The sequence below is a fragment of the Stylophora pistillata genome, chromosome 11 (genome assembly GCF_964205215.1).
Source record: "Stylophora pistillata chromosome 11, jaStyPist1.2, whole genome shotgun sequence".
In the NCBI taxonomy this organism is placed as follows: domain Eukaryota; kingdom Metazoa; phylum Cnidaria; class Anthozoa; order Scleractinia; family Pocilloporidae; genus Stylophora; species Stylophora pistillata.
In genome coordinates, this window is record NC_142529.1 from 30,271,304 (window position 1) to 30,295,950 (window position 24,647).

Sequence of the window (24,647 nt, forward strand, 5' to 3'; positions counted from 1 at the left end):
GATATAACCAAATCACCTTATTCCGAAGAGATCAAGTATTGAAGAGAAACTTCTCCAAAGAAAACCAAAACATTTACTTGTACTCGCTTGTTACCTGGTTTAAGCTAGGCACTAGGAACTAGGAACACAACAGTTTGGATTGAACAATTTGATTTTAAACCATTGACTCAGGAGCCCAATTTCCACCCCCCCCCCACCCCCCCTGTCTGCACACCAACCCACCCCCCTTTCCACCCGCTGATACCGATTGTGGCTTCAGTGATGTTAATATAATTTTTCAAGTCTACGTATCATATTCACACTTATCTAGTAATTCTTCGTCTGGTAGGTTACCTTGTCAGTGAGGCTTCCTTTGCTTTAGACGTTTTAGAAAACTCGAGCAATTGTCGAAGAAAACTTTCCAGGATAGAATTTCCTTTCAGCCTTTTTACAATTTCGGTTTGGGATAAGAAGAATTAAGTAGGAAAAATTGTTCAGGGAATTGTGCTGCAGCACACTTGGCTTGACAAACTGGATACTTTATACAAGAGCAAGATAACTTTGAAAGTAAGAACATATATTCACGCACGAAATAGCTGGTTACTTTTTATACACATCTTTACTAAGGCAGTAATGGGTCTTAACAGAGACTTATAGGTTCTTTGTGCAAGTTTGAGCTTTGCCAAAAGTACTACAGTGGGCATGCGCGAATCTGCGTTGTTTTGGCTGGAAGAAAGTCTTTGCGAAAATGATGACGGGGTAAAAACGCTTGCAGTTTCATAGTTTGACAATAATGAAAAGGGTCAATTTGATGCCGAAAGCCCTACAAACGTTTTTGCACCTACAATGGAACTGTGTGGAGTATTTCATTTCATGCGAGTATTTCACCAATGACTTGAATTGAATCCCAAACTCGCTTTCGAACTCGTCTTGGAAACTAGAGGTCTTTAACAGTTGCAAAGTACATAGTAAACCTCAAAAATTTTCAGAATCTCATCACCCTCTTTTTATACAATACATCTCTTTCTACAGACAATACGTCGCTGACATGCATCATTTCAAACAATCTAATAAATATTAGCCTACACCAAATAGAAATACTGAATCTATTCGCCGTCTCTGTTCTCGCACTATTTACATATAGAGAGAAGAGTTGCTTCGTTACATGTGTAGCGGTTTTTTTTTCTCCCAGCTGCTTTTAAGCTAGACGTTTTTAATGAAAACTAGTGAATTTTAAGAAGTAAAGATCAATTGAGCATAAAATGAGATATTATCATGGTAAGTAAAGTTGATTGGTTAGAAAACCGGCAGAAATAAAAATTGCAAACATCGGTGTTGCCATTTACGTTTAAAGCTTCTTGACCGGGCACAATTCCTTGCCCAGTTTTCTGTTCACACATTGTAACTAATAAAATTATTGGGACTTATCTGATGATCAGACAGTTCGAAATAATTCGAATGTTATTGAACAATGTGAGCACCTAGAGCAAAAGTTCACATAAAACAAAACAAAACCAACGGCCGAGTTTTCTAACCAATCTCCTTTTCTAATAAAAATCGACCTGACCACAACGGCACTTGCATATTTGTAAACTTTCTCCTTTGCGTTGATAGACAATATTTACATCTCTATCCTCTGCCAATAAAACTCGACAAACTTTATTTGCAAGAAAGGAAAAACTAGGCATGCATACCTGTAGCTATAAGAGCAGAAGAAAATCTTTGCAGCAATTAAAGGTTCCCAAAAGACTACTTTGGATACATACTACGAGTGTTTATTTAGTGTTAAGCTACACCAATATGGCGAACGTGACGGCATGGGAATGCACTTAATCGCGGAAAGTGGTTGTCTAACGCTAATAACCTAGACTCTCCCGGTTGGGAGATTCGGAGCTTTTTAGGGGCTGACCATTTAACTTTTGAGGGGGGGTGGGTGATTTTGAAAATAAATTTCCTGCAAGCGCTTGTTGGAAGAAAAAATTGCATGCAGCCCAAATGTAACAGAAAAAATGTGCCAAAAACTCAGAAAAAATATCCTGCACAGCAGATTGCTAGAAAAAAAATTTCTTGATGACCAGAAATCACTCACCCCACCCCCGTCAAAAGTTAAATGGTCGGCCCCTTAGATCGCGGAACTGAAGAGAAAAACGGTAACTTCGGCGAAATGTTTCGAAGTTGCTTTTGTCCCTCTCCTGCCTAGAGCCTCAGTGAAAATGAGGTTTTTTAGCCTTGTAATCTTCCTTGATGATTCATGGGTAAGATGAACCAAATGGTTATAAATATCAGAACACATGCGTCAGTTGGGTTTCTATAAAACAATTTGCCATCCGGAAAAGATTGGCATGTAAATTCTCTTTACAGAATCAATACATTGTCCAATAAACAAGTGAATGTAATTAAACCTATCCGAATATTTGAGATCTTACCGCTGAATTCTCTTAAAAATTTACAAGGAAATCTATAGCAGTTAGAAGGGAGAAACCGGCACTAACCCGACCTTCATTTAGCAGGATGAAGTCCTGATTTTAGAACTTGGCAGTGAAGCCTGTTTATCTACAAAGTCAAAGCTGTGTTTAATCTCAGGACTGTGCTTTTCGCTTGATGTGCTGGAGTGCTGATAGCCTGGGTTGTTAGGCGACCTCACCGCTGTCCCAGTGCGTGATTCGCAATTCGGGTATTTGGCGCCGCTGCCACTCAAATCCCGTGGCTCTTTTCGGGGTCCAAGACGCAAGACCTCGCGAAAGGCCTGCCGGAATGACCGATTAAGGGCGTTGTAGATAAACGGGTTGTTGGCATGGTTACTGACTACGAGCAGAAAAGAGACCATATCCAGCCAATGAGGAATGTGGAAATCAGGGTCAATCATCTGCACAATGTTGACCACACTGGCGGGGATGTAACATACTATGAACACTAATATTACAATAAACAATGTGGTGGCGATTTTAATGTCTTCCACATGAACGGATGGTTGGCTTCGGCGAAGATTTCCCATCATGGCTCCATGAGTTTTGATAATTTTGTAGATTTTTAGGTAGCAAAAGAGGATGACGGTGAAAGGTGCTATGACAACAAAAAAGGCGAAGATCACGGTGTAAGATATACTGCGACTGAATAGGAAATGGCAGACGCACTTTCCAACTTGATACTCGTGCTCAGACCAGCCAAGGATAGGCGCAAGAGCCAACACAAATGGTACCAGCCAAGTAACAGCCAAAATTCGCAGCGTGTTTGTGTTTGTGTAGATCCTGTTATACTTCCCCCCTTCCACGATCTTGAAATATCGATTCACGCTGATTGCGCACAACGTAAGCAGCGATGTGGCTCCAAGGAGTACGGTAAGGACTCCATTTAGTTTACAGACATACTTTCCAAAAATCCATTCTCCATGATTGATAATGGTCGACAGCATGAATATCAAATTAGCCGAGCCAAAAATATCCGCGAGGGCGAGGTTTATTAGGAAATAACTTCCTGTTGCGCGGTGAGAACGGCGCTGCTGTTGCCATAGAACGATTATCACGAGGATGTTCCCAATCATACCGCACAGAATGATAACAGCGACTACGGGTGCCAATAAACTGATAGCCAGAGTGGACCAAAGGAAATCGGGATCTACGGGTGACGTCATTATCCCACGAATAAAACAAGATCTAATCTGAAAAGAGTAGACAAATTATGACATTTATCTCAATTTATCTTGGATCAGGGTAAAGACATATTATCAGGTGGTTTGCCACGATCTGGGTGGTTTCTTGGCAATTTTGTCTTGATACATAGACATATTAGTAACATGCGATACATTCATGTCAAGGAATTCCTAATTCACCTCCAAAATGACTAACAATCATTTTCACAATGTTTTCGTGAAAGCTGCTTCGTGGAATGTAATGCAAAATTAAATTTAAGTCAGATAACTCGATATTTTCGTAATATTAATACTTCTGCGAAATAGTATTTCATTGTAGGTAATATGATGTTTGTCCTGTTGCATCGCAGGATGCCTTCTTCTTTAAACTTCAGATTTAGTGAGTGTGTTCTGCTTACGAATAGCACATTGGGGAGGTTTGATACATTTAACTAGATCTCAGAGATGACCTCGTACTGGCTGGTTAAATCTGTGGACCATAAGTTAAGAACAGCAGAAAAAGGATATCATTTTAACCAGTTCTGATGCGGTAAATGTGACGCAAGATTTAATGTAGATCCAAGCGAAATAAGGTGAACTACTGAAACATAGTTACGAAACGTCCACGGCATACTTTAAACTCTTCCAATATAAACTGTCGTGTTATGTGCCGAAATTACAAATAAACGTACCAATAAAAAAATCACTTCTTTTTTCGGGCTTCGGGCCTCTTACAGAAGAGTTTGAATCTGGTGATCTCCCTATATACGAACAAGCAGAAGGGATGTCTCTGAAACAGTTTTTAACAAAAATTCTGGATCGGCAGACTGTTAAAAAGTTTTAATGCTAAAACTACTGATAGTCTCCGGCTACAAAGTAGCCGCTGAACAATCATAATTCCCTTAACAAAGATTTCACGAGCTGGTGTCATCAGAACCAATTAGTGAATTCGGAGTGCTGCAACCTACAGAAGAACCTAACTGAAAGTACAGAATCCGAGATGGCAAAAGAGATGAAAACAATGTCAAAGGATAAAAAGAAGAGAAATTTTGTTGAGATACGCAATAACCTCATTAAAATGAAACAGAAGAGTGCTGTGCAAAAAACATCAGAACCACTTACTTAAACTTATAACAAATGCGTTGCAATGGAGGTCAGGTGCTACGGAAGATTCGTGAATGGCGTATCAACTTAACTTGTTCACTTCCACTTCTTCAATTTTTAAAAGAGGCCAAAGGGCTGATTTCTCGTCTGAAATATTCTTCTTGCATACTCAGGTATGCTCAAACAGCTATAGGAATGTAGTTAAATACTATATATGCGATACCGTCTGGGGCATTTGCCCGGGCTTGGCGGCGATGCGGCCGTTTCATCTGTCAGCTTATGTCATCTTTTTCGAGTACCGACTTTAATTCCAACGTAAATATAGAATAACAGCGATGACACTCGATTTGAACATTCTTTGCGTCTGGCGCCTTCAAATAATTATTCTTGTGATCAAAAGATTGATTAAAAGAAAGCTCAGCTAGAACGGGTAAATCCTTTTCGTCCAAACAGTTTCTCAGAGGGCGCTTTTGTCATGAAAAGTTCGTACATCGGAAATGCCTTCTGGTTCAACTTGACCAGACAATTGACTTCCTTCACCGTTTTCAATAAAGCCAACTAAGTACACGACCACGGATGTAGATAAATTTTCCGACAAAAGAGTTGATAATCTGCTTAAAATTATCGGAGACTGAACACTGACAGAGGAAGACAATGCTGGAATTTTCTGGAATCGTTAAGCAATCTCATTTACTGGTTTTTAAAGTCGCATGCAAAGGCATCGGAAATTCGTTCTAGGATGCGAATCAAGCATTGTGTTCTTTCCGTTGCTTTGAAAAATAGCGGTGTTTTTCTATCGCCCATCTTTTCCTTTCCTTCAACGCCACATTCTTTCATCGGAAAATACCGACCAGTCCTAGATGTACATCTTCGCCGCGTAGACATATTTTTTCCGTTTAATTAGCTAAAAAAGTGTGCAAAGTGGTAATGACAAGCTCTATAAAGCGAACAACTCTCGAAGCCCAAAAAACAATAATTCCTTATTAGGTTAGGTTTGATAAAAACATACGAAACTGACAAAAAAAAAACCCTTGTATCGAGCCCTGTTAAATATTGAGTGATATTCCCTTCATAACGAAACTCAAAATTCGCAGTTCCACTGTTTAAGATCTCCTTTTGCCTCGTTCCAGTTGTGGAACGTGCGTCTCAGCCAACATAATTCAACTGTTCCTCAGACCCAAAAGGCTCAAATCTATACTGAACTTCTGGCCTGAACTGGACGAAAATTAATTTCCCTTTTGCGGCATGTGGACCTATTATGTTGGGAAAACTGCACTAAGTTCTGTTATCGGTGCGCCTTGTGCTTTTATCAATGCTTTGGGAGAGGGTGGGAATGTGAGTTTTGTTTTCGTTTTTGTTTTTGTTTTTGTTTTTGTTTTTTTATTCTTTTCACTCTAGCCCCTCCGATTGTATTAGTACCTCGTTTGTAGGATTTTCGTAGCACTTTCAACTTGGGTTAAATGTCAAAAAATAAACATTTGCTCCGCACAGATAACAATCAGACGCAAGATGCAACTACAGATTAAAGAAATCCGCTTAAGTACGAAGATATTTCTACATGCGGGTGCAACGTCATTGGGGCTAATTCCATCCGCAATGAAGGGGAGTTTGCTTAATTTAACGATAGGTGATGTCAGTGATAAAAAGCTTGCTGACTTGCCAGGGAAATTGAGGTTTGCCTGATAAAAAGATACAGAAGATAAAAACCTGGCCCTTAATTGTCCATTTTGTAATTTGCCACAGCAGTGGTTTAAACGTACTGCAAATCACGTATGTGAGAATTTGTGAACCGATTTAAAATGGAGTGATTTTGTCAAGAACGGCAACGTTTAAAAAACCGACATATTACTAAGCAGGGATGGATCTGCACTCAAAGAGGTGCGCCAGTGGATTATACAAAAGATATGTCAGCATCACCGGCTTAATTAGACAAGGTCAGGTCACACGACTGAAAATCTATTACAATTTTTTTGGTTGATTCTGTCAAGTTAGATCCATGAGTCGATGTGTGCCTTGTGTGGCTCTGGGATGTTTCTTTGATTCGTGTAAACCTCCTGGAGTTCTTTAAAAAAAACTTCGTTTCTGCACAAGGCCAGCGGTTTGCTGACTAAACAACCGTCTATTCTTACCGAAGACTTTCGCCCCAAAATTACTTCTCATCGCCCAAAGCTCTTTTAAAGTATTCGATCTTAATGGTATCTAATTGAATAAGCTAAAATGCTGGCTAAAGACCGTGAAAAAGCGAAAAGAGTGTCTTTTGATGACATGAAAACTGCCTTCGGGTTGCGTTTCCTCGTGGGGCCCGCCGCCGATTTTGCATGCAAATTGAAAATGATATTCGGCAACAAGAAAAACAACGCACCGCAGAGTAAAAATAAACTGTTATCACTCTTAAAGGATTGCTCTACATTTAAAAAACAAAGTAATATACCTCGACCTTTGGTAGAAGACGTAAACTTCCTTAGCTTAATAAGTTTGGCAATAATGTATCATCAGTTCTTTGTCGCACAATACAGACAAAATCATGGCGGATTGCAGTTTTAACAACACAATGTCGGTCTTTCTTGGACGCCTAAAGAAGACTAAAGACACTATAGCACTGGAAGAACAGCAGGTAGTAGGAGGCAGGTCACAGATCGTGTTCCCCTCATGAGTGATTAAATTGTGAGACCAGCGATAATACATGTACATACTTCATTAAGACGGTTTTCACTACCATGAAAAAACACATACTTTTTTACGATGGTTTACGTTTGGCTGTGAAGTGAATGTTAATTATTACCACAGATAAACAGCTGGGGTAAACTATTACCGCTACGTGACGAAACGATTTTACACCAATATCGTGTTTTTCCCATTATTTCAGAAGCATAAAATGAAAATAAGTACCGCTCTTAAGTTAAGAAAGGCTTACCAATTTCTTCGTCAAGTTTTTCGTTTGCTTTAGATCCTGAGTTTGTCCAAATAAATGGAAGGTTTTCACCTCGTTCTCTAAACTTTTAACAAACAATCTAAAAAAATCCCGCATTTAATAAGGTTCTTATATACTGCCCTCTTGGTCGGATAAGAAGTCTTAATGGAAAGTTCTATCCCGCTATCAATTTCACATTCCACGAAGGACTTTAAAGTGCTTAAAAGATAATCCCTTCCATATTTCGAAATAAAACTTATAAATACAATGAAGAAACCTTTCCGGTAACTCAAGAATCGACTGGTTTTTTTTTGTTGTTTTTCGATGATGTTTCAAAGAGTCTTTTGATGCTGTCACGTAGTCCCCTGGGGAAAAAACTGAGAGCTCGCAAAATATTTATTGATCTCATTAAAAGCTAAGTCCCGGAAACTAAACCGAAATATGTTAACTAGCCTTAGGAGACGACCTTACCATATCGACAGACAGATTCTCTATACTAATCTCTATACATCTAAGTGGGCGCACATTGGGAGAATTGATAACGACATTTTCATAGTAAAATATCCTTTTTTTTAACGGCTAACGCACTGAATGGCATTAAGATTAAACCTGTTTTAAAAGCATGCTCTAAGTCTTGATGGAATCAGCTTTTTTAAAGACTTCGGATAAAACCATTGTGAAAGGCATACAAAACCGACGCAAGATTTGCGGTACTTTTGTACCTTTTTACGTATGGCTTTTCGTAACAGTTGTGATTGTTTAAAATGCTCAGTGAGGTGGTTGTAGGGAGGTATAGGCAAATAAATGAACGTTTTGCCTGCGTACATTCGCATGAAAGCTTCTAAGCAGCACTTTCTTCATGATGATGTGGTAAGCATTTTTTGTCTGTCGCATGAAACCTGAGTGTGTGACGATTCAATTCTGATAGCTACATTAGCAGCTGTTCCTTCGCGTGGCACTGTAGGTCTATGTGACACAAGCTAACGTAGCTCTAACATTTAGTCTGTGATCATGAATTATGAAAAGTATTTCTATATGGTGCTGTGTGTTATGCTCATAAGTTGGTTCTAACTTTTCATTTTGTGGATTAAGCCCTAATGTTTGACCATTCAAATGAAAGCTGCAGAGCAGAATTCTATTTGATTCCTTTTATCATGCGGTATATGATAAATCTAACTCTTCATGCTACGAATGAAGCTAGTATGTGACCATTTAAATGAAACTACGAAGTGGCTTTTTCATATTGCTGTTTAATATACTGTTTAAGGTAGTTCCAAATTTTCCGTCCGTGGATCAAACTTTGGTTGCGTGACCATTCAAATGAAAGTTTTAAAGGAGTTCTCTCATGTAGTACTATTTTGGAGGGCTCGGATAGGGGAGGATCTCTGTAAGGAAAACACCAAGAGCGTGTTGCCATTGCAACATTGCTGTTTCTCAAACAGGGCAGGCGGAATTTAAAGTGTTCGTGATCTCTTTCTTTCTTTCGTGAATGAAGTAAATGCGTTCAATTCACTGTGAATTTTATCTGTCATCACAAAAGATGCAAAGTTTCAATTTTTGTGCTCGTGTCTTTCGCTTTGCTATCGGAGCGCTTGCAATGTTATTGTACCTACGACTTCTCATGCGTTTTTTGGGCACGTTTTTTTCCGGGACTCAAGGACTGACCTCGAGAGGTCGAGCACTGCATTCTCCTGGGACCTGCGGTATATGTTTACGATCTGGCTCCACGAAGAGCAATTCCTCTGATAAATAAGGGACCTATCAATCAGCGTAGAGAGTACCCTAACTATTTTTACCACGTTAAGGGGCTTACAAGGATAATCTCCCTTAACATATTATGCACTTCTTAAAACTCTCACTTTCACTAAATCCCCTTAGTTTCTGTCATTATCTTCCAACTGCAAAAAGTTATTCATGTTGACCTGATTTTACTATGTTGCCTTAAATAGAGGTGCGTACAGTTTTATCAGATGGCTTGCCTAACTCGCTCGCTACCTTTTGATACGATAGAAAACTTAATTCTCCTTGGCTGTTCCATACATTTTCCTCAATGTTAGTTTTAAGAATTTGTTTCAGTATTTATCTACAATAATCCAATTTCGTTTATTCTCATCACCTCTTTGAAATCAAATCAAACAAAATTAAATTAAAAATGAAACAGGATTTGGCAGTGCCTCTACTACAGAAAGGCCCCGTCAATATTCCAGATCAAATTGGAATTTAGTTTTTGTTTGTTGCTTCCTACGCGTAGGACTGGGAAACTGAAGGAATCTCGAAAAAAAGTCTTTGGCTGTAGGATTGAGAAAAAACCTAAAAGGAATCTACCATCTTCTGATTTTATGATGTTCCTGGAATAGCCAAGACCTAGAGACGCCAACAACTCTTCTACACTATGACGTCACTCACTGAAAATTTACTTCTAAGCTTCATTTGCACTAAAATATTTCTTGAATCTTTGCCACTTTCTTGATGTTTTCATGTGAGTATCGTTTTGATTTCAGTGATTTGAGAGAACTCTCTTATTAAGACTGATCAGTCCGCTTCATGAGAGCGGGGTTATAGGGGTTAAAAAGACGTAAGTTCTATCACGTAATAAAGACAACACAGAACTATAGTTACTTGTACAATCAAGTGATTTTTATAATGAGGTCCTACTGTTTGTCTCTCTATGTGGTCAATTCTGATATGCAGCTCCTACTTGCAGCGACTCTTCTGTTTGTGTTCTTCATCGCCAGAAGACGATAATCAGTGTCAGTGAAGTCGAAACGCCGAGATCAAAATCTGAAATGACTTCCCCCAACAGATTATTCATAATCTCTTGCTTCAGTCTGGGAGAAACATTAATTCTTCGTAAAAGTTTATTCACAACGATAAATTATCAGCCTCTTTTTATGATCAGTGACGTTGTTGTATACTTGATGTTTCACTTTTTTTTTTTTTTTTCTTTGTTTGTTTGTTTGTTTGTTTTGCGTTATTCACATTTCTTTTGTTGCTTCTCTAATGCGGAGTTGATGTTCGTTGTGGTGAAAAGTGTTAATATATATTGCTCTTTTACCGAATAAAGGTCTGTACGATTCTTTTAAGAAACTCCTATGGAAAACTGAAAGATTTGAGAGTAATGATATTACAAGTATACACAACCTCTATTGTATTTCATTTGAAAATTCTCGAAATTTGTTACCGGATCCCGAAAAAACTGGTGAATTTTGTTATCAGTCTATCAGTAATTTAAGAATTGTTGCAAATCAAAGTGTGGAAGTCGCTTTGAATCCAATTAATTTTAATCCTGAATAATCTTAATCAAAAAAAATTTTCCGGTTTTGTTTTTTTTGGCTGCTTCAGGAGCTTAAGATTCCAACAAGAATCAAAGAAACCTCTTTTCAAATATACATTAATATAGTTATGTTTTTCTTCATTATGATTCAGTATCTAAAATTGTCAGTGGGGATATATACGAGAACTGAATAAAAAAAAATAGAAAATAATGCTTACATGCTGTGAAGTTAACTGTAATTTAACCAAAGATTTCCTTGCTAATAATTTGATTGTCAGTAGGCTTTTTTTCTGGAAAATGTAACACTTAAATTCTGTTATCCTATTATACTTGAAAATATGAAGATTTCGAAGAATGACATAGCTTAAATTCTAGCAATATCGGTCTGAAAAGTTGTTATGCAAGCAAAAGAATAATTAATTTCCTGTAAAATGAGTTGTGTAGAAAGAAATGAAATACTGCATTGCGTAAGAGTTTCTATTCCACTGATTAAAACCGAAAAACGAAGGCCAAAGATAATCGCATGATGGTCTGATGATATTACAATCAAGCTGCTGGGCGGAGTGGATGAGTTTTCATTGAATCTTTGTAGTCCAGCTTTGGCCGATTAAAGCTTTGATAAAGAAAAAAATATTTGATCATGGAGGGAAAAACGTGGCCAGAGTCAACAATGGTCAAGTTTAAATCGTTCTTAAGGAAAGTTCATCCTATGTTAAGCGAGGGCCGGGAAGGTGTCTGCAAAGTCGGCCTGAAAAACGACTAAATTAATCACTGTTTTCCTAAAACCATTGGATAAGTAGCTATTTATTTCACGTTTTGTCAAAAATGTCAGAAAACACATTGCTGTCTTCGATAACTTTTTCTTTTTCGCATCTGCCAGCATAAGATTTGGAAATTTCTCAGCTCTTCTCTGTACTTACTGCTTCAAAAATAAGTTGTGAATTTATGAATTGCACATATGTGAAACTGCTGACTCATTTACCGAATTTAACATCATTCAGCAACTTAACCTTAACGTTTCAGGTTTTAAAATGACATTTAAATTTGGAACACACCTGAATATAAAAAAAATGTTCTCATCTGCCGAAAGTTTGTGTCATAAATGTCAAAAGTTCATTCTACCTTCTTTGAGAACACATCTGCACCTGTTCCAAGAAGATTCACAACTCAAGCGCTGGTCAAATCTGTTTCCTTTGCTCATAATAATATTTCCTTTAGATTATTGACTGAAAGCACTTTTAAATGTATTCTTTCGAAAACCGTTCGGGCAGTTGTTCAGGCCAATGGACTGTTCTTAAGATACTGACAAAGACTGTGAAAGCCAAAAGCTTAAGCTCGACAGAAATCTCTTGTAAAAGACTTCTAAAATTATTTTCATGACTTGACAGTGTTGATCGCGGTGGAATAAACGAATCGCTTCCTCGCACTTTCCTCGCTTCTCGATTCAAATCTTCAACCTTTTGCTATAAAATTAAATGTGAAATTTTGAACTGCTTTTTGAGAGACATTTTCAAGGGCTAGACGCCGAAAGTGTTTCTTTTCCGAGTACAGAGGTCAGAAAAGGCATCGGAGTCATCGAAGAAATTCCGAAAAACGCCCCGTCGTTCATTCATCCAATCACTGACGTAATTACGTGACGCTACAAGGGGTAAATTGCGTAGGAAGCAGTTGCTAAACCTCGGAACGGAAACTTAAACAAGAAAAAGATTTCCAACTCACCAAGACCCATGCGGTTGTCCAGCCTTTTAAAAAGTGAGGTAAAACCTTTAAAAATTCTGCTCGAGGTTTGACAATATTTACTTCATAACACTGCTGGCCCCTACACCCAGGTCAAAATAAACTAATTGCTGACGGAAATGAAATAGAAGGAATATCTAATTGCTTTCGATATCTTAATGAATTCGAATATTCCATGTTCGATTGTTGGATGGAACCTGTCGAACGACTTTCCTTTTTTTGGCCAAGAAAAAAAATATACTTTCTGTGAATTCGCTGCTGTTGAACAAACAACACATAAAGTGTTTCGAGTAATGTTCGATATCCAGTTCTTCTCGGCTGACCTAAAATTTTAACGGTTTCTGGAAGTTGAGGTTAGAATTAGCAGTTATTTCCCCGAAGCAGATTTGCATTAAAAGAAATAAGATTATTACATATATGTGGATTTGTTACAAGATGAACATTAGTGAAAGCAGAATGTTACAACGTTCTCAATCGATTTCAAAGGAATTTTAACAAATAATTTTTTTCTGAAAATTTTCCTCGATTTGTTTAGAGATGGCATTTTATATATAAAATATATAACAATATATATAACAATATATATATATATAACTAGTTAAAAGGCCTCGAGCCAACAGTGACGCCGCGCCAGAAGGATCCAAAAGGATTCACAGTCCAAACCTCGATAAATGGCAGGAGACGTAGTGTGGCACACGAGGACGGATAACTTCGAGAGAAGGAAGACATATACTCAATAAAAAGTCTAAAAGGTTTAATAAAAAACGTTTCGGTCCGAGACCTTCATCAGTTGTAATACAATGACTTAAAAATTCCTTAAATAGATTTATATAGGGCGTGGTAACACATGTAAACAAACACAGTAATTACTACGCGAAAAATTATCACTATAAAAAGAAATGGAAAAATTGTCGAACCCACTGAAAATGTAAAGGAACCAGCGTTGACTTCAAAGGCGAGAATTGCACTAAAATTCCCAATTAACGCTAAGACTGGAACCTTTGATGCCTGCCCAATTTGAAAAAATTCTCCTCGTTAATTATAATTTATTCTTTTTTTGGAGTGAAATTCCTGGCGCTTATTCAAGCTGAAGGGTGCCAGAGAGAACAGCTGTGCGCTCCAATATGCTTCTTTAGTAATTAGAAGATTCTCGATGTTACCTGAATTGTTTACTGTTGCCTGCACTTGATCAATGCATTGGAATGAGAAATCGCTTAAATCATGTGGTGTTTTGTTAAAATGTACCGCTACTTCACAGGTCTTTTTCTTAGTGACCATAGTAGACTTGTGGTTGCGAAATCTAACCCTAAAGTCATTTGTTGTGGAGCCAATGTATTGTAGGCGACATTTCTTGCACGAAGCCAAATAAATTATGTTCTTAGAATCACAGGAAAGTTTCGATCGTATCTTGTAACTTTTGCCTGTTTGAAAACTTAGAAAGGAATTAGATTCAACCAAGAAGTTGCGACAAAGATCGCATCTTGTTCTATCCCTTGACCTCGGCAACCCCTTCGCTTTCAGTGTTAGGGCCATAACGGGATGGCGCCAACAATTCTTTAAGGTTTTTAGATCTGCGGAAGGATGCTATGATGGAATTTGAAGGAAAAAGCTCTTTTAACTTGGGATTGGATTCCAAAATACCCAGATGTTTTTTAATGATGCGACTTACATCAGGTAAATTTGGATTAAATGTGGTCACAAATGGGAATAATTTCTTCTTAGATCTGGCCCGAGTCCTAAGTAGATCACTTCTAGGTATGGTAGAGGCCTTACGAAACTGGTCGTCCACTAATTTGGAAGGGTAACCCTGAGTAACCAGATAGCCCTTGTATTCGGTTATTCTCTGGACAAGAAAAGCTTGTTCGGAGCAATTTCTTTGTAACCTCGTCGCCACACTATAAGGGATAGCTTTGAAAACGTGTTTAGGATGAGCACTTGATGGTGGGAGATACAGGTGACTATCAGTTGGCTTTGAGTAAACGTCTGTCCTAATAAAACCCTCGATAAGATGTAGAGTTAAATCTAGCACATGGAGCTCTCGTTCGGAAAAAACTAATTCGAATTTTGTAGTGGGGTACAAAGAGTTTATAAATTCAGTAAACTCATGCAGTGCCGGAAGGCCTTGTTGCCAGAGATCAAAAACATCATCACGGTATCGCCACCACAAAGCCGGCTTTATGTGGCCAGAGAACTTAGCCTGAAAATCTATTTCACCCATGGCAAGATCTGCATAACTGAAGGCGTTCTTAGGGCCCATGGCTGTGCCATGAACCTGTAGAAAGAATTTTTCTCTGAAAACCGAATGAGTGCTCTTCAAACAAATTTTAACCGCTTCTAAAATGCAATTAGTGGATGGAAGCTTATTTTCTCTGGCATTCAGTGCCCTCTTCACTGCGGTAAGACCGAGTTGATTATCAATGTTAGGAAACATTGAGACAACACCCCATGAAACCAATAGAGTGCCCTCGGAGAAAGGGCCATTCCGATTAAGCTCCTCAATCCTGTTGAGCAGATCGGTGGAGTCTTTAATGAACGATGGTAATTTACGAGCCAATGGTTGCAGGTAAAATTCAGTGAAGGCCGAGAGATTTTCTATTTGCGTACCGCAGCAAGACGTGATGAGCCTAAGTGGATTCCCTTTCTTATGGGTTTTGACATTTCCGAAGGCAACCCCCAGTTTTGCTTCCTTGTTAATTATCCAATTAGCTATTTGGTTTGAAATTTCCCCTTTTCTGACCCATTTGTCACACCAGCTCTCAACTAAATTTAGTTGAGAGCTGCAAGAAATGTCGCCTACAATACATTGGCTCCACAACAAATGACTTTAGGGTTAGATTTCGCAACCACAAGTCTACTATGGTCACTAAGAAAAAGACCTGTGAAGTAGCGGTACATTTTAACAAAACACCACATGATTTAAGCGATTTCTCATTCCAAAGCATTGATCAAGTGCAGGCAACAGTAAACAATTCAGGTAACATCGAGAAACTTCTAATTACCAAAGAAGCATATTGGAGCGCACAGCTGTTCTCTCTGGCACCCTTCGGCTTGAATAAGCGCCAGGAATTTCACTCCAAAAACAGAATAAACTATAATTAATGAGGAGAATTTTTTCAAATTGGGCGGACATCAAAGGTTCCAGTCTTAGCGTTAATTGGGAATTTTAGTGCAATTCTCGCCTTTGAAGTCAACGCTGGTTCCTTTACATTTTCAGTGGATTCGACAATTTTTCCATTTCTTTTTATAGTGATAATTTTTCGCGTAGTAATTACTGTGTTTGTTTACATGTGTTACCACGCCCTATATAAATCTATATAAGGAATTTTTAAGTCATTGTATTACAACTGATGAAGGTCTCGGACCGAAACGTTTTTTATTAAACTTTTTAGACTTTTTATTGAGCATATGTCTTCCTTCGCTCGAAGTTGTCCGTCCTCGTGTGCCACACTACTTCTCCTACCATTTATCGAGGTTTGGACTGTGCATATCAAACTCACGGGGTACAAATAGTCTCTTACTGAATTTCGTGACCACACCCACTTCATCGGCCCACTCAAATCGAGTGCGATTTTTGGATGTTATATCATCTTGCCGACTCTCTGTATTAAAAGTTGACAATGTACCACCGAAATATTGAACTATAATATCATGGCTTTCCATTTTGTGTATTTTCGTACTACAAAGTAAAATTTTTCCCTCGTCATTTTCACCTTTTCCCGAGCGGGTCCGTCAAAATTAAGAAGGCGTTCGTGGTCAAAACAAGACCGAGCAAGGAGTCTTGGGCGATTTCTCTCTTACGCAAGCGCAAATTGAAAATGTACCGCCAAAATCAAAGAGAGGAACAAATTTCCTTTGTTTTGATATGTAAATTGTCGAAAAAGGAGCAGAATGAACCTCGTCAAATGGCTAGTCAAAACAGCCACACCTTCCTCCTTTTGCTCGTTTCCTGTTTTATAAGCGTGAAAGCAGTGGGAGAAGAATCGGGTAGCTCGGAAAGCGCTTCACCATCGTTTACTTACGAGATAAACAAGTAAGACTTGTAAAGTTATTTTCCGAAAGAGTCGGAATAAATACATTTTTTTCAGGTTAGATTGCTGTTTTTACCCTAAACGTCGTCCAATAAATTTTTGTTGCAGCCTACTAATCTATACAATTTCGAAGGAAAATATTCAGATGCTTCACCGTCCCCGAAGGGGGTTCTTTCCTGGTGTACCGGTTCACAAGGGAATTACCATTGTTCTTTCTTTGTTTAGGAGTTATCGGTTAGCTATTGTGCATCGTTTGGTCTTTTGTATTGGCTCTTGTGAACCGGTACACGAGGACAGAACCCCGAAGGGTCTCCACTCATCGAAGTGTGTACTGTAGCCATGTAGTGAATTTTCAGTCTCTTGTTTGGTTTGTCAACCTCCGTGACTTCAATATCATACAATTTTGTATCTTTTCTCTGTGAAGTGACCTTTTTAACAGGGGTGTAGGCTGAGTATTCGTTGCAGAATCGCTTTGGTTCTCTTATCTCTCTCTTTGGCTTGTCCGCCATTTTGAAAATTTGCGCAGGAGGGCATCTGGTTTAGCGGCCGCGCCAGGCTGGAACCGACAAAAACAAATGTCCATCGCAGTGGGGAAACAGTTTAATATACCCTTTGGATCCTTCTGGCGCGGCGTCACTGTTGGCTCGAGGCCTTTTAACTTGTTATATATATATATATATATAGACTTTCGTAAAACAGTGCTCAATACATAGGAGTAGAGCGATGTATATATTGTGGGAGGAAAAAGACAAATAAACTAGAAGTTTATTCCTACAAGCCTGTTTCGTGGTTGCCCACACATCTCAGGGTATTTCATGAGAATAATCTCTACCATCGCTTATAGACAGTATGATCTAATTTATGCAGCGCGAAATTTCACAGTTTAGTTGTTGCGTAGGAGGGCTTTGTTTCTGTGGCGGCAGGGAGACACGAGTTCATTACGTTTGTTTAGTGTTGATAGTTCGGGTGGGCAGATGATTATGAATTTTTCTTTGAGGCAGAGATTACATCTTTTACTTGAGCTGTTGTACGGCGAGTGTGATGAGAGAATGCACCAGGATAAAAAGTGTTCGATGTTCGAATGAAGTCCGCATTTCGATTTTTCCGTGTTGCAGCACTCCATATATAAAAGTAGAGCGCAATATATGTTCAGTTAGGAAAATACAAAAACTACGCAGTTCATCCCCACAAGCCTGTTTCGTGATTGCTCACTCGTCAGAATATAAAATCTCTATATATATATATATATATATAAACACCTATTCGTGCAAAACCCAAGTTAAATAAAAGTTAACAATTCAGGGAAACTTAAAAAATATTTTCGAAGTTTCGCTCTCTTAACGATGTACATTTGGCAGTCTAATAGAAAAAAAAAAGGAAAAAGACATGAAAAGGAAAATAGCAAACATGGTAAACAACAACAGTTCTATAAATCATATGTGATTAATCAAAGTTTGATGAGTTTAAATTTCTCATTTATATCAAACACGGCGGCACACGAAAAACTTGTTTCTTCTTCAATCACAATTACTTTTTGAACATCTGCAATCAGTATAATTTCTAGCCAGACATGGAGATATTTGACACATTATTTGCAGAATAATGAAATAATACGACTAAAAATAAACAGCAGAGAGTTGATATCGAAACTTAGTGTTACCTGTATAACTTTTGCTCTGAGATATTGAAAAATCATTTTCTAAAGCAGACCATGAACATGGAAAGCTTTCCGCTAATTACATCATAGCTTTGCGTTATTCTCTGGTTTGATGTTTCAGTGTCTTAAAAACTACATTCACGTCTTTTGTGTGTTTTTCTTTTGAGGATTTCAAACATTGAGGAAGTTAGTTAAATTTGCAAATCTCTGGAGATGTGGTGAAGAAATTGATCAAGTTGCTATTACATTCTTCAACCAGAAGAGTTTCTTACCTTCTCCGACAATTTGGCGCGGTTTAGTCGTGATAGAGTATCAGCAGTTGAGCTTAAGAGATGCCTTATATCGGGCGTTTCAATGTTACTCGTTGACTCAGTTGATCGAAATCATCTAAATGCGCGAATAATCTGCTTATATCAAAACATACAGTACTGATCTTGGCAGCAATACAGAAGCTGAAAACGTTACCATTATAAGGGAACACATAGGAGATTTGTAGATTTGTTCTTCACAAAAACTGATCCTGCAGAGTTTAATTTTTGAATGCATGATTAAAAACTGCGTTCTTCTCTAATTGATAATTCGTAATGATCAATTATTTCATTCAAATCCAATCTAGAGGTTTTATATTTTCTTCTTTTCCGGCAAAACACGACTAACTGGGCGGGGAAAATTTGGGCGGGCGCGAGAACTGAACAAAACCTCGTAAACAACCACATTACATATATGCAGGGGCTGAAAAGCGGATCACAATTTCATTCTTAAAATATAAACATCTTGATGTTTCTCCTGAGATTTTTCAAAAGCAATTTATTTAGCCTTAAGTCAAAGTTCAAGTTATTATGAATGAGCCGATCAAGATAATGTTTTGAAAGCATAAATCTGTACAGAAACATTCTACTAATATTTTTAGCGGGTTTCCATATACATCCGCCATGCAACAAGTTATGACATCGAATAAAACAGCCTACGCTACATTCATGTGTGGACGATAATGAACTGTTCAAATACCATCTATTGTTGACTCGCTTCATTAGCTATACACCCTGCAGTATTCTTAATTTAACTATGAGGCCCCAGTGCGTGTGTGTGTTCAAATGGTCCTAAAACGTTTTATCTACTCTGCACTAGTTACACGACTTGTACGCCCAGAACGTGCCGCGGAAAGCAAGAAAAAAATTGGTTCAACTCGGTAATAATATAGTGCTTCTTTACCCCCATAAATGTGTGGATGAATGAAAAGTAGATAAAAGCTCTTCAACAAAAAGCTCCTGTGGTGCATAATATTTTCTGCAGAACTGAATGTATTGCGGCATAGTGTGAAAGTTTAGTCCACGGTTAATTAGCGTCTTTGGGAAAGAGTTCTTTGAGGGCTTGACGTCTTACTTCGCTGGATTGCGCTTAAGAGCTCAAACACGAACATTTTTAAACTTTAAAGCACTTTATTCAAAAGACTTGTCTTTATGCGCCTTAAGGTCGAAATTTCAAGCTTTGTTACTGACGAAGATTAGCAGAAAGCTGCGGTGTATCAAAAGACAGCAGAACTTGAACCAATATCATCAGGCTCAGCTATGTAGCTCATGCATAACACCGTTAGCAATAAATTCGAAAAAATATAACAGCATTGGAAGAAAATCGGAGAGATCTCTAAGATAAATGCAACGATTGAATCCATGCATGTTTACTATTGCTGTTTACTCTATTTGAAAAAAAAAAAAATGTATTCATATCAAAGAGGCGTGGGCTGTTGTTGTTGCGTTTCGTCGATAAACCAGTATTCTGATTGCAAGAGCTGCCACAATTAGATCGTTTTATTTTACCATTCTAGTTTGCTGAATGTAATCAACTCGGTGGTTTAACAAAATAATCAGTTTTCAAAAACTTCGCATATTTCTTAACATTAGACCATAGCTTCAAAGTAGCTGTCATAACAGTTTACACAGGCAGAGAAATTTGGGGTTTAGCAGATAGAAAACAAAGATTAATTCTTTACACATTTCAGTAACTGAAAACAAGAATTTCTTATTGTGACTTTACCTTATAAAATAGTTCCGTTCCTCTAAAGCTAACGCCTTAGGACGCAAAACTTCAGTGAATAAAATTGGAAGATGTGCAAGGCATTCGCGAAGTGAGCCGGACAGTTGGAAAGAATGATTCTTGGCGTGAAAACCTGACTCTTTCGTGCGTTGAGAAGGCTCTTTAACGAGCAGTTAAATATAATTTCCGGCTCTTAAGCTTAGGAGGGGATTAATAAATCAAAACACGTTGTGGTTTATCTTGGATTGAAATATTTATTTGAATCTCCTTGGAGGGCTTTTGGAACAAAAACGATCGGGATAACTAAACAAACTCAGCAAAAATTTCAAATAGAGAAGTGCAGTTGTGTTATCTCATCAAACGTTTCGGCAACTGAAGTCCTTGAGCAAAGCTTGAACCAATATTTACTACAAAAAGTCCGTGATAATGTCATTTATTTGTTGTTTATCGGTACAGTTTTGCATATGAATTCCGCTTTAATGAGTTGCAGATCTGCTTACACAAAAATGTGAATAATTTTTTGTCTCTAGGAAATTGCCGAACACAAGTTTTTTTTAGTTTTCGCCTTATGTCGAAATCAACTGGAAAAAGCCTGTGCATGATTTAAACTGTTTTTAACGTTCAAAGTTCAGAACTGATCGTTGTTAGACTACAAATATACAAAAAGAGATTCTAGATTATTTGTAACTTGATCTAAGCCAGATATAGTAATGTTTTAATTGAATTCCCAGCAAAGAAATTACTTCCAAGTAGATATCTTTCGCAAGTACGACATGTGCTCACTATTTTATTGTAGTAATTCTCAATACAGTCAGAAATTCGTCGTCAGAAAAAGGTTGAAACTTTCCTGGAACAGCTTGAAACACCTCTTAGATAATCTAGCCTTTGAACAATCTAGCTTTGCTAATTGCTCGAGCTAAAAAGATGATCATTGTATTCGAACTGAATATCACTATGATTAAACAAAGAATCCAGCACCTTACGCCAGATTTCAGGGGCATCTAAAAATATAAAATCATAGCAATAAACAGTTGAACTGATAAAGAAAACCCTACTTTTTAGCTAGGTACTTCTGTCGCCCGTTCAGTTTCTGCGAGGACATTGATGCTAGAAAGAGGTTATCTGGTGAAGACACACTGTAAACCATACTTGAAGTGTAGTCAAACGTTATTTTAAGAGGGTCTGATAAAAGGCCTGGGCAGTTTAAGCAAAGGGGTTCCTATAAAATCATAGTCATAGCCATTTTTTCCATAAAAACCTAAACAAAACATACTAACCTCGGAACAAAAATAGCCAATTCTATTAATATTGAATATGATAGTCATATATCACAGCAGCATTAAAAAACTAGGGTAACTAATTTATCAGTCAGCACCGAAAATAAGAAAAAAAGTATAACCCATTTCAGCTGAAAAAAAATTGATGAATTTTGGCATATTTTTACGTCAGAAAAATTATCAGTAATTTCGAGAAAATCTAATTGTAATCTTTGAATTGAAACACCTTTGCCGCCCACAGATTTATACGTAAGCCTAATACTGTTGATATCTTTGTGAGCGAACTTACAGCCAGTATCAGTGTTATAATCAAACTTTATTTTGAAGAACATGAAGATGATTCTCCCCTGTACTTCAGATATCGTGATCCGCCCAATATAATGTATTGTGCTCTTCACTGTCTCTCTTCAAGAATTGACTTTTATGAAACTATATATCAGTATTGTGGAGGCGCGGTGGCCTCATGGCTAGTGCGCTCGGGGGTAGAAATACTCTTAGTCGCTTCATGTTACAGAAACCGGAGTCTAATAGGCCACTAGGCTCGCAAACAGACTTTACCTTATATCAGTATTAGGAATTCCACCAATAACAGATAAAGATATAATGTTTACTTAGACTAGGATATAGTAAATCAGAGGTGAAAATTTAGCAAATTACACATAGTAACCGTCAATTCAAAACTAAGCCAGTTACGATTACAGAAATCGTGCTTTCTCAATGTCAGAACGTAACTAATCAGAGCCTGAGCTACGAACAAAGGAGTAGGCTTTCTCTACTTTACCCAGAACGTAACTAATCAGTGTTAAAAATTGAGCAACTTATAAACAACTGTGCTCTCTCTTGCAAGACATATCTGATCAGAAGTTGGAGCTTACCGCCTCCAATAAAACGTACCTTCTCTAGTTCACACGTAGCCAGTTAACCAGTATAGAAAGTTAAACCAACATAGAATAACGAAACCGTGCTGTCTTTAGCCAGACGCAGCTTACCACTATTAAAAATTGAGCCCAAACTACAAATAAAAGAACCGAGTTTCTCTAATTAAGAACAGCTGATCAGTATCGAAAATTGAGCTTATTTAATATTTACAGAGGACCGTATATCCTCTAGACAGAATGTGACTAACCAATAGGCCTTGGATTGCACTGATGTGTCTCTCCTTTTTAAAGACTAAGAATGGTACACTGGAAGAAAAAATAAAAGATTAGTAGTAACGCTATCAAATGTTAGTAAGGCGCTAGTGTAGAGTGCAATCAATCCGGCCTAACAAACACAGGTGCGCTTTCATAACCTCTGATGTAGTGGAATTCTACCCTTCCATATCAGAGACACTACTCCAGCGTGCCCTCGACTTCGCAGCTGATTATGTGACCATTTCAGATGATGATCGTCGAATAATCATACAAGCTAAACAATCCCTCCTTTTCAACAACGAAAACCCTTGGCAGAAGAGAAACACCGACACGCTCTTCGATGTCACCATGGGTAGTTATGACAGAGCTTAAACATGCGATTTAGTAGGAATCTACATGCTCTCGCAACTTAAAGAAATACCTCACGGTATGGAAATTGGGCTTTACAGAGATGACGGCTTGGCAGTAATCGACCAAACTCCACAAACTATTAAAAAAATCAAAAAAGAAATCTGCAAAGTGTTCGCCAAAAACAACTTACGCATTACTAATTTGGTTCAACCCACCATTTAGTAAAAATGTTCAAACCAGTTACCAGTTTCCTGTTTCGTGGTCGCCCACTCATCGCCCCTGACGAGTGGGCGACCACGAAACAGGCTTGTAGGGATGAACTTGTATTTTACTTGTCTTTTTCCTCCCACAATATATATATATATTATATATATTATATATATATATATATATATATATATATATATATATTATCAGCAACGAGTTGGGTTATTTGGTCCAAGAAATTTAATTGTTACTCAGAGTTTTATGCTCCATCAGAAGCAATCATCAGACAACTGCCTGAAAAACGTGAAATTCAAAGTTATTTGAAAAAACGTGTGCTGTGTAGCGCAGCGTGCGTTAATAAGGGGATGAAATTTTTAGCAGAAATTTCCTAGTGTCTACATTTCGGTTGTTTAAGGTTGACGTCATTTCGGGCTTACACAAAATAGAATTCTTCTCCCACAAACACAAATTACAATTCTTGGTGACGTTTGAGTAAGATCTTGCCCGTTTTACTTTGCGCCACTTTGCGCCATTGTAGCCGCCTATAACGTGGTGCCGCTCTTTCAGGCTCTGGTGCCGAGAGATATCTGCCATCGGAAAAACACACTTTTAGTTGTTATTACTGAGTTTGATTTGAAGTTTAACTCATCCGGCTCACAAACAAAATTGATATCTTGGTGAGACCATTCGGAAATTTTTGGCCTTAAAAATTACTAGATAACCAAAACAGAAGAAATTGAAGGTGGTGCATGTGGGTGTTTTGGTAAAACTCCCCCATTATGCAGCTGCAAATATATATTTTTTGGTTATTTGTCAAGTATTTATTGACGTAAAGCTTTCATGGAATAATCTGATGACTGTGTAATCTCAAGTAACTTCCGCTGGGAAAAGTTGGCTTGTTAGCTCAATTGGTAGAGCGCTGCACTAGTATCGCAGAGGTCAGTGGTTCGAATCCCGTACAGGCCTGAATTTTTTTCAGGTCTGATTTTCACTATTGCTTAAATAGTGCTATACTGCGAAGGATCGTGCACATATACGTTTCATAACCGCAGTTCATATATATGTATTTCATACGTTTGTTGTTTAACTGAATATAGTTAAAACAATAAAACGCTAAACCCGCATTCAAAAAGACACCTTCCTGTGAATCAGTGCTTCTCTGTTCATGAATTTGGCTTTGTTTTTGCCGCTGTTTACTATTTTATAGTATGAATGAAATATAAAATAGTCCGGACCAATACGCATGGTCTTAAGGTTACTTCACCCTTCGCGGGTGTCCTTCGGGAAAAAATTCGTGCGCGCGCTAGTTTGAAGAAAACCCCAACAA

The 24,647-nt window shown here is 37.9% G+C and overlaps 1 protein-coding gene and 1 long non-coding RNA gene across 6 annotated transcripts; one reads left to right on the forward strand and one right to left on the reverse strand.

Moving 5' to 3' along the window:
- Positions 1-535: 535 nt before the first annotated feature.
- On the reverse strand, positions 536-20,497 carry LOC111321238 (melatonin receptor type 1A). 5 transcript variants are annotated; one of them, XM_088738593.1, is made up of 2 exons: positions 20,353-20,497; positions 536-3,637 (listed from the first exon to the last, which is right to left on the reverse strand). In XM_088738593.1, the coding sequence occupies exon 2, from the start codon at positions 3,608-3,610 to the stop codon at positions 2,483-2,485; it is 1,128 nt and encodes a 375-aa protein (XP_088594719.1). In that variant the 5' UTR covers positions 3,611-3,637; positions 20,353-20,497; the 3' UTR covers positions 536-2,482. The 5 variants fall into 5 exon arrangements, with proteins under 5 accessions (XP_088594719.1, XP_088594722.1, XP_088594718.1 ...); XM_088738596.1 differs by lacking the exon at positions 20,353-20,497 and adding an exon at positions 12,616-12,632; XM_088738592.1 differs by lacking the exon at positions 20,353-20,497 and adding an exon at positions 7,626-7,782.
- LOC148721129 (uncharacterized) lies at positions 7,916-10,281 on the forward strand. The gene is made up of 2 exons (XR_015993234.1): positions 7,916-8,492; positions 9,874-10,281. It is a non-coding gene; the product is annotated as an uncharacterized LOC148721129 (long non-coding RNA).
- Positions 20,498-24,647: the final 4,150 nt, after the last annotated feature.

Coding starts and splice junctions, on each gene's coding strand:
- LOC111321238 (XM_088738592.1), bottom strand. CDS start 7,739: ATGCGGGATTTTTTTAGATTGTTTGTTAAAAGTTTAGAGAACGAGGTG. Junction 3,638..7,625: donor AAAACTTGACGAAGAAATTG/GTAAGCCTTTCT, acceptor TACTCTTTTCAG/ATTAGATCTTGTTTTATTCG.